The sequence below is a fragment of the Lichenostomus cassidix genome, unplaced genomic scaffold (genome assembly GCF_008360975.1).
Source record: "Lichenostomus cassidix isolate B80296 unplaced genomic scaffold, HeHo_3.0 HiC_scaffold_528, whole genome shotgun sequence".
Classification (NCBI taxonomy): Eukaryota; Metazoa; Chordata; class Aves; order Passeriformes; family Meliphagidae; genus Lichenostomus; species Lichenostomus cassidix.
The window spans coordinates 25,722-39,854 of NW_028147563.1; the positions used below are offsets into that span (position 1 = coordinate 25,722).

The 14,133-nt window shown below is 44.1% G+C and overlaps 1 protein-coding gene across 1 annotated transcript in view; it reads right to left on the reverse strand.

Annotated features, from left to right (window-relative positions):
• Positions 1-12,071, reverse strand: part of LOC146422054 (L-gulonolactone oxidase-like) — a 31,807-nt gene extending 19,736 nt beyond the window's left edge. Inside the window, exons 1-6 of the mRNA XM_085046764.1 lie at positions 11,936-12,071; positions 7,420-7,521; positions 4,569-4,694; positions 3,208-3,302; positions 1,332-1,422; positions 23-208 (exon numbers count right to left, since the gene is read on the reverse strand). Coding sequence (XP_084902890.1) covers positions 23-208; positions 1,332-1,422; positions 3,208-3,302; positions 4,569-4,694; positions 7,420-7,521; positions 11,936-11,938 — 603 coding nt within the window. The 5' untranslated portion in view covers positions 11,939-12,071. The remainder of the gene's footprint in view (positions 1-22; positions 209-1,331; positions 1,423-3,207; positions 3,303-4,568; positions 4,695-7,419; positions 7,522-11,935) is intronic.
• Between the last annotated feature and the right edge of the window lie 2,062 nt (positions 12,072-14,133).

Below are 14,133 nucleotides of genomic sequence, written 5' to 3' on the forward strand. Positions count from 1 at the left end.
CGGGAATTCCGGGATTTCCTACCTGCGGGAGGGTGGAGGGGAAGGCGACTTCCCGCAGCCGGAATTCCGGAACGCACTGGAAGGTGACGGAGAGGAGAATTCCCAAACATCCCAGGTGGAGCCGAGCGGCCTGGAAAACCTCGGGATGGGAGGAGTCGGAACATTCCAGGATTTCTCCCGAGGCCAGGAGCAGGGAAAGGGCTGAGACCTGGAGAGAGGGAGGGAGAGGAGCTTGGGATGCGGGAATTGTGGGAATGGGGAATTCCGGAGGGAGGGAATTCCGAGCTCATCCCATTCCATGGGCAGGAATTCCCGGGGGGATGCAAATCCATCTTGGACATTCCCAGGGATCCAGGAATATCCCAGAATTCCAGCCCAGCCGGGAATCCCTTCCCAATTCCCAAGCAATCTCCCCTTTCCCAGGGAATTTTTGGGGCGATTCCCAGAATTTTTGCGATGATTCTCAGGATTTTAGGGCTGAGAATTCCATCAAAATCCCTCTGGATGGATTCTGAGTGTCGTCGATCCCAGAATCCCGGAATAATTTGGGATCCATGGAGCTTCAATCCCATCAATCCCATTCCAATCCCACAATCCTAAAATGATCCAAATCCATGCTGGGAATTCCCAGGGATCCAGGAATATCCTGGAATTCCATCCCAGCCAGCAATTCCTTCCCAAATCCCGAGCAATCTCCCCTTTCCCAGGGAATTCCCTCCATTCCCAGCTCTCCCAGCCTGAGGTTGGATCCATCCTGGGAAGGAATTTCGGGATCGAGGAGCTTCCCTGGGAATCTCGGCACTCCAGCAAGGATCTCCCTGCCCTTTGCCATCCCCGAATTCCAGCAAAATCCCTCTGGGTGGATTCCGAGTGTCCTTGAGCCCAGAATTCCGGAATAATTTGGGATCCACGGAAAATCCCAAGCTGGATCCGGCAGGATCATCAAATCCAACTCCTGAACGTTCCGGGAATTTTTTCCCCCCTCTTTCCCAGAATTCCTGGAGCTCTGGATGGCCCAGCTTGAATTCCAGGGAATAAATCCATCGGATGAAAGGGGAAAAAAGTGGGAATCCATTGGGAAAAAAGCGGGAAAACAAATAGTGGGAATGTTGGAATTTTTGCAATTTTCCTTGGGAATGGATGGAATTTTTGTCGGGATGGGAAGGGATGGAGCATCCTGGAATTTGGGAGATGAAGATTCCAGGATTCTCCATCCCCATCCATGGAATCTCCACATGGGATTTGAGCCGGAAGCAGAGAATTCCCAGACCTGGAATAATCTCCAGAATTCCCGGAATTCCCGATGGGTTCATTCCCGGCGGGAATCTCACCTGGGTGGGCAGAATTCCGAAGGCGATGCCGGTGTTGTGCGTCCCGGTGCCGATCACTCCAGCCGCCGTCACCGCGGAAACGGCGCCCAGGCTGGGAACGAGCGGGAAAAGGATTTTTGGGATGGGAAATTCCCGGAATATTCCAAAGGGTCCCACTTTTCCAGCCCAGGGATGGAGAATCCGTGATTTCCCTGGGGTGAAATCCCGGAGAAATCCCGGAGAAATCCTGGAGAAATCCCAGAGAAATCCCGGAGAAATCCCGGAGAAATCCCAGAGAAATCCCGGAGAAATCCCAGAGAAATCCCGGAGAAATCCCAGAGAAATCCCGGAGAAATCCCGAAGAAATCCCAGAGAAATCCTGGAGAAATCCCAGAGAAATCCCGGAGAAATCCTGGAGAAATCCCGGAGAAATCCCGGAGAAATCCCGGAGGGGCAGGGCTGGGGGAGAATCCAGAGGGAAAATATCCCAGGAAAATATCCCGGGAAAATATCCCGGGAAAAATGGTTCATCCTGAGGAATTCCAGGGTGGGCAGTGGGAATGAAATCCCGGCTGGATTCCGTGGAATTTTGGAATTGTTTGGGTTGGAAAACTGGAAGAAATGGAATCCTGGGTGGATTCTGTGGAATTTTGGAATTGTCTGGGTTGGAAAATTGGAACAAAGGGATCTCTGGGTGGATTCTGTGGAATTTTGGAATTGTCTGGGTTGGAAAATTGGAAGAAATGGAATCCTGGGTGGATTTAATGGAATCCTGGAATTTTCCGGGCTGGAAAATTGGAAGAAATGGAATCCTGGATGGATTTAACGGAATCCTGGAATTGTTTGGGTTGGAAAATTGGAACAAAGGGATCTCTGGGTGGATTCTGTGGAATTCTGGGATTGTCTGGGTTGGAAAAGAGACCTCAGAGCCCAACCATTCCCGAAATCCCCATGGATTGAAATCCCTCCTGAGATTCCTTGGGAGCAGATCCCAATCCCACCTGGATCCATTCCTGGATCCTGATCCCAGCTGGATCCATTCCCAGATCCCAATCCCAGCTGGATCCATTCCCAGATCCCAATCCCACATGGATCCATTCCCAGATCCCAATCCCAATCCCATTCCTGATCCCACCTGGCTCCATTCCCAGAGCCTGATCCCAGTTCCATTCCCAATCCCAATTCAAATCCCAAATCCCAATCCCAATCCCACCTGGCTTCATTCCCAGATATCAATCCTGGCTCCATTCCCTGATCCCAATCCCAATCCCAATCCCAATCCCAATCCCAATCCCATTCCCCATCCTAATCCCACCTGGATCCATTCCCAGATCTCAATCCCAGCTCCATTCCCGTACCCCAATCCCAATTCCATTTCCAAATCCCAATCCTGACTCCATTCTCAGATCCCAATCCCAATCCAGATTCCTGGATCTCAATCCTGGTCCCATTTCCAGATCCCAATCCCAGTTCCATTCCCGAACCTGATCCCACCTGAATCCCAATCCCAGTTCCATTCCCAAACCCATTCCCATTCCCATTCCCATTCCCATTCCCCAATCCCATCCCCATTCCCATCATTCCCGATCCCATTCCCTTTATTAATTCCCATTCCCAAATCCCCATCCCAATCCCATTCCCATCAGTCCCGATCCCATTCCCGTTAGTCATTCCCATTCCCAATCCCATTCCCATCTTTCCCAATCCCATTCCCATTATTCATTCCCATTCCCATTCCCATATCCCGATCCCATTCCCATCCCCATTCCCATCATCCCCATCCCCATTCCCGATCCCATTCCCGTTATTCATTCCCATTCCCAAATCCCGATCCCAATCCCATTCCCATTATTCATTCCCATTCCCAAATCCCATTCCCATTCCCATTCCCGCTCACTTGGCCAAGGCCATTCCGTGTTTCTCCAGCTCCAGGTTCAGCTCCGAGAGCAGAATTCCAGCTTCCACCGTCACCTGCAGCTTCTCCTTGTCCACCTGGAAAATCGGGATGGGAAAAACTCCTCTGCTCTTCCCAAATCCATGGACAGTTCCCACCCCAAACCTCATCCAATGGAATTAATGACATCCAAGGAAAATTACAGCCTTGATCCATCCAATGGAATTCCCACCGTTATTCATCCAATGGAATTCCAGTTTTGATTAATCCAATGGAATTCCTGCCTTTATCCATCCAATGGAATTCCAATGGAATATGAATAATATGAATAATATGAATCATTCCAATGAAATATCCAATGGAATTCCAGCTTTGATCCATCCAATGGAATTCTAGCTTGGATCCATCCAATGGAATTCCCACCATTGATCCATCCAATGGAATTCCAGCTTTGATCCATCTAATGGAATTCCATACTTGATTAATCCAATGGAATTCCAGCCTTAATCAATCCAATGGAATTCCCACTGTTATTCATCCAATGGAATTCCAGCTTTGATTAATCCAATGGAATTCCCGCATTGATCTATCCAATGGAATTCCAGCGGAATATGAATAATATGAATAATATGAATAATATGAATAATATGAATCATTCCAATGAAATATCCAATGGAATTCCCACCCTTGATTAATCCAATGGAATTCCAATGGAATATGAATAATATGAATAATATGAATCATTCCAATGAAATATCCAATGGAATTCCAGCTTTGATCCATCCAATGGAATTCCAGCCTTGATCAATCCAATGGAATTCCCACCGTTATTCATCCAATGGAATTCCAGCTTTGATTAATCCAATGGAATTCCCGCATTGATCCATCCAATGGAATTCCAGCGGAATATGAATAATATGAATAATATGAATAATATGAATAATATGAATCATTCCAATGAAATATCCAATGGAATTCTAGCTTGGATCCATCCAATGGAATTCCTGCCTTTATCCATCCAATGGAATTCCAATGGAATATGAATAATATGAATAATATGAATAATATGAATAATTCCAATGAAATATCCAATGGAATTCCATCCCTGATCTATCCAATGGAATTCCATCCCTGATCCATCCAATGGAATTCCAGCTTTTTTCCAGCCCCGTTCCCAATTCCAGAATTCCTCCCAAAACTTCTCCCAGCTCCACTTCCGGGAGAAAATTCCCAGGAAAAGGTGTCGCCTGTTCCCTCCTCGTTCCCATGAGGATATCCCAGAGAAAGATCCTTCCCCTCATGAATTCCCGGGAATTTTTCCGCCTGGATTTTTCCGGATTATCCCGGAATTTCCCAGCTCTCACCTGCAGGATCCGGTTCATCTTTCCCATGTGGATCATGAACTCCTGGGAGCAGGCGATGTCCGAGGGGGAATGACCTCCTCCCACCACCTTCACCCGCTTCTCCCGCTGCCGGGCCAGCTCCAGGATCTACGGAAAAATCCCGGGATTTCCTCGAAAACTGGGAATTTCCCTCAAAACCACAGGAATTTCCCTCAAAAACTGGGAATTTCCCTCAAAATCCCTGGAATTTCACTCAAAACCCGGGAATTTCCCTCAAAATCCCTGGAATTTCACTCAAAATCCCGGGAATTTCCCTCAGAACTGCGGAAATCTCCCTCCAAACTCTGGGAATCTCCCTTAAAATCTTGGGAATCTCCCTCAAAAACTGGGAATTTCCCTCAAAACTTGGTAATCTCCCTCAAAACTGCAGGAATCTCCATCAAAATCCAGGAATTTCCCTCAAAAACTAGGAATCTCTTTCAAAATCTGGGAATCGCCATCAAAAACTAGGATTTTCCCTCAAAATCTGGGAATCTCCCTCAAAATCCGGGAATCTCCCTTAAAACCCTGGAATTACCTTCAAAACTTGGGAATGTCCCTCAAAACCACTGGAATTTCCCTCAAAAACTAGGAATTTCCCTCAAAAACCGGGAATTTCCCTCAAAAACCAGGAATTTCCCTCAAAATCACGGGTATTTCCCTCAAAACTTGGGAATCTCCCTCCAAACCCTGGAATTACTCTCAAAACTTGGGAATCTCCCTCAAAAACTAGGAATTTCCCTCAAAACAGCAGGAATCCCCCTGAAAATCCTGGGAATTTCCCTCAAAAACTAGGAATCTCCCTCAAAACTTTGGGAATTTCCCTCCAAAACCTGGGAATCTCCTTCAAAACCCTAGGAATTTCCCTCAAAAACTAGGAATTTCCCTCAAAACTGCAGGAATCTCCCTAAAAACTAGGAATTTCCCTCAAAATCCAGGAATCTCCCCCAAAATCCCAGGAATCTCCCTCCAGACTGTGGGAATCTCCCTCAAAATCTGGGAATCTCCCTCCAAACCCTGGGAATCTCCCTCAAAAACTAGGAATTTCCCTCAAAATCCAGGAATCTCCCTCAAAACTCATCCTGGAATCCATAGGTTTGGATAACTCCACTTCCGGGATGGAATCTGCTCCCCAAGCCTGGATTTTTCCTTGGATCCATTCCCGAATCTCAATCCCACCTGGATCCATTCCCAAATCCCAATCCATTTATCCCATTTGGGATAAATTCCTTTCCATTCCCAGTTCCCAATTCCCTTCCATTCCCAATTCCCAGTTTCCCAGTTCCCAATTCCCAAATCCAACTCCCAATTCCCAGTTCCAAATTCCTTACTATTCCCAATTCCTTTCCCCGTTCCCAATTCCCAATTCCATTCCCAATTCCCAATTGCCTTCTCTCCCAGTTCCCTTCCCTTCTGAATTCCCAATTCCATTCCCAATTCCCAGTTTCCCAGTTCCCAATTCCATTCCCACTTCCCAATTCCATTCCCAATTCCCACTTCCCAATTCCATTCCCAATTCCTGATTTCATTCCCAATTCCATTCCCAGTTCCCAATTCCCAGTTCCAAATTCCTTTCCATTCCCAATTCCCTTCCCAGTTCCCAGTTCCCAATTCCCAATTTCCTTCTCTCCCAGTTCCAAATTCCCATTCCCAATTCCCAATTCCATTCCCAATTCCCAGTTTCCCAGATCCCAATTCCCAAATCCAACTACCAGTTCCCAATTCCCTTCCCAGTTCCCAGTTCCAAATTCCTGTCTATTCCCAATTCCCTTCCTCATTCCCAGTTCCCAATTCCCTTCCTTCCCAATTCCCAGTTTCCCAGTTCCCAATTCCAAATTCCCAATTCCATTCCCAATTCCCAGTTTTCCAGTTCCCAATTACCAAATCCAACTCCCAATTCTCAATTCCCAGTTCCCAATTCTTTTCCATTCCCAATTCCCTTCCCAGTTCCCAATTCCCAATTGCCTTCTCTCCCAGTTCCCTTCCCATTCCCAGTTCCCTTCCCAATTCCCAATTTCATTCCCAATTCCCAATTTCATTCCCAATTCCCAATTTCATTCCCAATTCCCAATTTAATTCCCAGTTCCCAATTCCCAATTCCCTTCCCAATTCCCAGTTCCAAATTCCTTTCCATTCCCAATTTTCTTCCCAGTTCCCAGTTCCCAATTCCCAGTTTCCTTCTCTCCCAATTCCCTTTCCATTCCCAATTTCATTCCCAATTCCTAATTCCCTTCCCAATTCCCAGTTCCAAATTCCTTTCCATTCCCAATTCCCAATTCCCAATTCGCAATTTCATTCCCAATTCCCAATTTCATTCCCATTTCCCAATTCCCAATTCCCAATTCTCAATTCCCAGTTCCCAATTCCCAATTTCCTTCTCTCTCAGTTCCCTTCCCATTCCCAATTCCCAATTTCATTCCCAATTCCCAGTTCCCAAATCCATTCCCAATTCCCACTTCTCAATTTCATTCCCAATTCCCAATTTCATTCCCAATTCCCAATTTCATTCCCAATTCCCAATTCCCAACTCCTTTCCATTTCCATTCCCATTCCCAATTCCATTCCCAATTCCCACTTCCCAATTCCCAATTCCCACTTCCCAGTTCCATTTCCATTCAGGATCAATCCCACCCCAAATTTCCTCCCCAGCCCGATCCCAAAAGCCGGGATGGCAGAACACTCGGAATTCCAGCCGGGATAGGCAGGGAATTCCAGAAGGAGCAAAATCCCACCAGGATCTCCCAGATGAAGGGAAGAATTCCCACTTTTCCCTCTCTTCCCAGCCTTTTCCCCGTCATTCCCAAGGTTTTTCCTTCTGGAATGTTCTCCGTACCTCCCGGAGCTCCTGCACGGAGCTGGGCTGGAAGTAAAGCTCGGGACTGGATCCGTAGGTTCCGGCCCAGTTCCGGAACTGGAATCCTGCTTGGCCGTGGACCTGGAGTGGGAATGGGAGAGCTGGAGGGGTGGAGGTGATCCTGATGGGATTGGGATTGGGATTGGGAATGGGATTGGGATTGGGAATGAGAGAGCTGGGGGGGTGGAGGTGATCCTGGTGGGATTGGGATCGGGATTGGGATTGGGAGAGCTGGAGGGGTTGGATGTGATCCTGCTGGGATTGGGATTGGGATTGGGATCAGGATTGGGATTGGGATTGGGAATGAGAGGTCTGGAGGGGATGGAGGTGATCCTGGTGGGATTGGGATTGGGATTGGGATCGGGATTGGGAATGAGAGATCCAGAGGGATGGAGATGATCCTGGTGGGATTGGGATTGGGATTGGGATTGGGATTGGGATCGGGATTGGGAATGAGAAGTCTGGAGGGGATGGAGGTGATCCTGGTGGGATTGGGATTGGGATTGGGATCGGGATCGGGATTGGGATTGGGAATGAGAGGTCTGGAGGGATGGAGGTGATCCTGCTGGGATTGGGATTGGGATTGGGATCGGGATTGGGAATGAGAGATCCAGAGGGATGGAGATGATCCTGGTGGGATTGGGATTGGGATTGGGATTGGGATTGGGATCGGGATTGGGAATGAGAAGTCTGGAGGGGATGGAGGTGATCCTGGTGGGATTGGGATTGGGATTGGGATCGGGATCGGGATTGGGATTGGGAATGAGAGGTCTGGAGGGATGGAGGTGATCCTGCTGGGATTGGGATTGGGATTGGGATCGGGATTGGGAATGAGAGATCCAGAGGGATGGAGATGATCCTGCTGGGATTTGGATTGGGATTAGGAATTGGGATCGGGATTGGGATCATCCCATGGGGATTGGGAATGAGAGATCCGGAGGCATGGAGCTGATCCTGTTGGGATCAGGATCGGCATTATCCCAAGGATTCTGGATCCCATTTCCTTCCCTTCCCTTCTTCCATTCCCACCTTGGCTCCAAGGGATAATTCCCAAATTCCCAATTCCAGTCCCAATTCCCAGTTCCCAAATTCCCAATTCCATTCCCAATTCCCAATTCCCAAATTCCCAATTCCATTCCTAATTCCTAATTCCTTTCCCTTCCCAGTTCCCAATTCCCTTACCAATTACATTCCCTATTCCCAATTCCCTTCCTTTTCCTATTCCAAATTTCCCAATTCCCAATTCCCTTCCCAGTTCCCAATTCCATTCCCAATTCTCAATTCCCAATTTCATTCCCAATTCCCAGTTCCCACTTCCCAATTTCCTTTTATTTCCAATTCCCAATTCCCAACTGCCTTCTCTCCCAGTTCCCTTCCCATTCCCAATCCCATTCCCAATTCCCAGTAATTCCCAATTCCCAATTCCCAATTTCCATTCCAATTCCCAATTCCTTTCCATTCCCAATTCCCAATTCTATTCCCAATTTGCAATTCCCAATTCCCAGTTCCCAATTCCCAATTAATTCTCAATTATAAATTCTTAATTCCAAATTCTCTTTCTAATTCCCAATTCCCAATTCCCTTCCCTTCCCAGTTCCCAATTCCCAATTCTCGATTCCCAATTCCCAATTCCTAATTACAAATTTCATTCCCAATTCCCAATTCCCAGTTCCCAACTCATTTCCATTCCCAATTTCCCAGTTCCCAATTCCCAAATCCAATTCCCAATTCCATTCCCAATTCCCAATTTCCTTTTATTTCCAATTCCATTTACTTCCCAATTTGCAATCCCCAATTCTCAATTCCCAAATCCAATTCCCTATTCCATATTTCCTTTCCATTCCCAATTCCCAATTCCCAGTTCCTAATTCCTAATTACAAATTTCATTCCCAATTCCCAATTCCCAATTTCCCAGTTCCCAATTCCCAAATCCAATTCCCAGTTCCATTCCCAATTCCCAATTCCCAATTCCCAGTTTCCTTTCCATCCCCAATTCCCAATTAATTGTCAATTCTAAATTCTTAATTCCCAATCCCCAATCAATTCCCAATTTCCCAATTCCCAATTCCCTTTCATCCCCAATTCCATTTACTTCCCAATCCCCAAAATCCCCAAAATCCCCAAAAAAATCCCCAAAATCCCCAAGTCCCTTTTCCAGCTTATCCCAACCCCCAGGCTCTCCCCTCCCCCACCCCGCCCGAGGCCAGGAATTCCGGGAAGCAATTCCCAAAATCCCAGAAATCAGCCTTGGGAGAGGGGGAGGGGCAAAATCCCCAAAATCCCCCAAAAAAATCCCCAAATCCCAAAAAAATCCTGGAATTTATCAGTAAAAAACATTGAAAAATGGGGGAAAAAGTCCCAAAAAAGCCAAAATTGAGGAATTTTAGAGCGGCGGGTTGGGAGAAAATTCCCTCCGAGGTTGATTTTTCCGGGAATTTTGGGGTTTTTTGTTCCCTGTCTGTTTTCCAAGGGTTTTTCCCATTTTTTTCCAGGGGATTTTGGATCCCGAAATCTACATTCGAGCCGTGCTTTCCCACAATAAAAAAAAACCAAAAAATCAAACAAAAAAACCTCCAAACCACCATAAAAAAACCCCCAAAAAATCCCAAAAATCCAAGGAAAAGAAGAAAAGACAAGAAAGAAAAAAACCCCAAAAAACCAACCAAACAAAAAACCCAAAACCACCACAAAAAAACCCCAAAAAATTCCCAAAAACTCCCAGAAAAATAAAAAAAAAAAAAAAAGAAAAGACAAAAAAGAAAAAAAACCCAAAAAACCAAACAAACAGAAACCCAAAACCACCACAAAAAAAAAAACCCAAAAAACCCAAAAAAAGGAAAAAAACCCAAAAAACCCAAAAACCTAACCAAACAAAACCCCAAAACCACCACAAAAATCCCAAAAAAATCCAAGAAAAAGAAGAAAAGACAAAAAACAAAAAAACCCCAAAAAGCAAACAAACAGAAACCCAAAACCACCACAAAAAAACCCCCAAAAAACCCCAAAAACCAACGAAACAAAAAAGCCAAAACAACCACAAAAAAACCCCCAAAAATTCCCAAAAACTCCCAAAAAAATCCAAAAAAAGGAGGAAAGACAAAAAAGAAAAAAAACCCCAAAAAACCAACCAAACAAAAAACCCAAAACCACCACAAAAAAACCCCAAAAAACCCCAAAACCAAAACAAAAAAAAAGAAAAAAACCCCAAAAAACTAAACAAATGAAAACCCAAAACCACCACAAAAAACCCCCAAAAAACCCCAAAAAGTTTTAAAAAAAGAAAAGGGAAGAAAGAAAAAAATCCCAAAAAACCAACCAAACAAAAAACCCAAAACCACCACAAAAAACCCCAAAAAAATCCCAAAAATCCCCCAAAAATTATAAAAATCCAAAAACCAAACCAAACCAACAAACAAAAAACCCAAAACCACCACAAAAAAACCCCCAAAAAATCCCAAAACCCACCAAAAAAAAGAAAAAAAAACCCAAAAACCAACCAAACAAAAATCCCAAAACCGCCACCAAAAAAATCCCCAAAAACAATTTTAAAAACCAAAAAAATCCTCAAGAACCAATTTTAAAAAACCAAAAAAAATCCCCAAAAAACAATTTAAAAAAACCCAAAAAAATCCCTAAAAACAATTTAAAAAACCCAAATAATCCCCGAAAACCAATTTTAAAAAACCCCAAAAAATTTCCCCAAACAACAACTTAAAAAGCCCCAAAAAATCCCCAAAAAACAATTTAAAAAACCCAAAAAAATCCGGGAAAAATCCCCAAAAAATCCGGGAAAAATCCCAAAAAAACCCCCAAAAAATCCGGGAAAAATCTCCCAAAAATCCAGGAAAAATCCCCAAAAAAACCAAAACAAATCCCAAAAAATCCCCAAAAACCCCAAAAAAATCCGGGAAAAATCCCCCAAAAACCCTAAAAAATGCCCAAAACCCCCCCAAAAAATCTCCCCAAAAAACCCTAAAAATCCGGGAAAAATCCCCAAAAATTCCCCAAAAACAATTTTAAAAACCAAAAAAAATCCCCAAAAATCCGGGAAAAATCCCAAAAAAACCCCCAAAAAATCCGAGAAAAATCCGGGAAAAATTCCACAAAAAAACCCCTAAAAATCCGGGAAAAATCCCCAAAAATCCCCAAAAAACAATTTAAAAAACCCCAAAAAATCCGGGAAAAAAACCTAAAAACCCCAAAAATCCCCAAAAATCTCAAAATCCTCAAAAAATCCCCAAAAAATCCCCAAAAAATCCCCCAAAAATCCCCAAAAACCCCCCAAAAAAATAAACCCCAAAAAATCCCCAAAAAATCCCGAAAAAATCCCAAAAACCCCAAAAAACTCAAAAAAAATCCCCAAAAAAACCCCAAAAACCCCAAAAAATCAGGAAAAATCCCCAAAAAAACCCCAAAAAATCCCCAAAAAATCCCTAAAAACCCCCCAAAAACCCCCAAAAATCCGGGAAAAATTCCCAGTTGGATTCTCCTCACCATCCTGGAGCAGCCGCTGGAATTCGCGGCAGGAATTCGGGATGATCCCGAAGTTCGCAGAGCTTTATTCCCAAAGAATTCCCTGCTGGAATTCCGGATGATCCGGAGGTTCGCAGAGCTTTATTCCCAAAGAATTCCCTGTTGGAATTCCGGATGATCCGGAGGTTCGCAGAGCTTTATTCCCAAAGAATTCCCTGTTGGAATTCCGGATGATCCGGAGGTTCGCAGAGCTTTATTCCCAAAGAATTCCCGGCAGGAATTCCGGGCAGAGCTCAGCCCATCCCATGGGAATTGCCTCATCCCAGGGGGGATGGAAAATCGGGATCGGGAATGGAGCGGAGCCTGGAGAGGAGGAAAATCCCAAAAATTCCAAAGGTTTGGTGGGAAAGTTGATTAATTTTTGGGGTTTTGGGAAGTTTGGAAAAGTGGGAAAAGTGGGAAAAGTGGGAAAAGAAGTGGGAAAAGTGGGAAAAGTGGGAAAAGAAGTGGGAAAAGTGGGGAAAAAAGTGGGAAAAGTGGGAAAAGAAGTGGAAAAGTGGGAAAAGAAGTGGGAAAAGTGGGAAAAGTGGGAAAAAAAGTGGGAAAAGGAGTGGGAAAAGTGGGAAAAGAAGTGGGAAAAGTGGGAAAAGAAGTGGGAAAAGTGGGAAAAGTGGGAAAAGAAGTGGGAAAAGTGGGAAAAGAAGTGGGAAAATTGGGAAAAGAAGTGGGAAAAGAAGTGGGAAAAGTGGGAAAAGAAGTGGGAAAAGAAGGGGGGAAAAGTGGGGAAAAAAGTGGGAAAAGTGGGAAAAATTCCAAAGATTTAAATCCCAAAGATTTCAAAGATTTTGGGAATGTGGGAGAACGGGGGAGGAAATTCCTGGGAAAATTGGGAAAAGGGCAAAATAAGGAAAAGATCCCAAATATTTCAAAGATTTTGGGAATGTCGAGCTGGGAATTCCTGGGAAAATTGGGAAATAGGGAAAAGATTTCCAGGATTTCAGAGATTTTTGGGAATGTTGAGCAGGGAAATCCTGGGAAAACTGGGAAAATTGGGAAAAGATCCCAAATATTTCAAAGATTTTCAGAATGTGGGAAAAGAGAATTCCTGGGAAAATTGGGAAATAGGGAAAAGATCCCAAAGATCTCAGAGATTTTTGGGAATGTTGAGCAGGGAAATTCTGGGGAAATTGGGAAAAGGAGGAAATAGGGAAAAGATTTCCAGGATTTTGGGAATGTGGGAAAAGGGAATTCCTGGGAAAATTGGGAAATAGGGAAAAGATCCCAAAGATTTCAAAGATTTTGGGAATGTGGGAAAAGGGAAATCCTGGGAAAATGGGAAAAGATTTCCAGGATTTCAGAGATTTTGGGAATGTTGAGAAGGGAATTCCTGGGAAAACTGGGAAATAGGGAAAAGATCCCAAATATTTCAAGGATTTTGGGAATGTGGGAGGAGGGAATTCCTGGAAAAATTGGGAAAAGGAGGAAATAGGGAAAAGATTTCAAGGATTTTGGGAATGTGGGAAAAGGGAATTCCTGGGAAAATTGGGAAAACTGGGAAAAGATTTCAAGGATTTCAGAGATTTTGGGAATGTGGGAGAAGGGAAATCCTGGGAAAATGGGAAAAGATTTCCAGGATTTCAGAGATTTTGGGAATGTCGAGGAGGGAATTCCTGGGAAAACTGGGAAAAGGAGGAAATAGGGAAAAGATTTAAAGGAGTTGGGGATTTCCACTTTTTTCCATGATTTTTCCATGGTTTTTCCACATTTTCTCCTTGGTTTTTCCATGGTTTTTTCCATGTTTTTTCCACATTTTTTTCCACATTTTTTCCACGTTTTTTTCCATGGTTTTCCCACATTTTTTTCCATTATTTTTCCCACTTTTTTTCCATGATTTTTCCATATTTTTTTCCATATTTTTTCCACGTTTTTTCCACGTTTTTTCCATTATTTTTTCCACGTTTTTTCCACATTTTTTCCACGTTTTTCCCCCCAATTTTCCCACAATTTTCCCACGTTTTTCCCACATTTTTTCCATAGTTTTTCCACATTTTTTCCATGGTTTTTCCATTATTTTTTCCACATTTTTTCCATGATTTTCCCACTTTTTTCCCATGATTTTTTCCACATTTTTCCCACGTTTTTCCCATGATTTTCCCACATTTTTCCATTATTTTTCCACGTTTTTTCCATTATTTTTTCCACGTTTTTCCCACATTTTT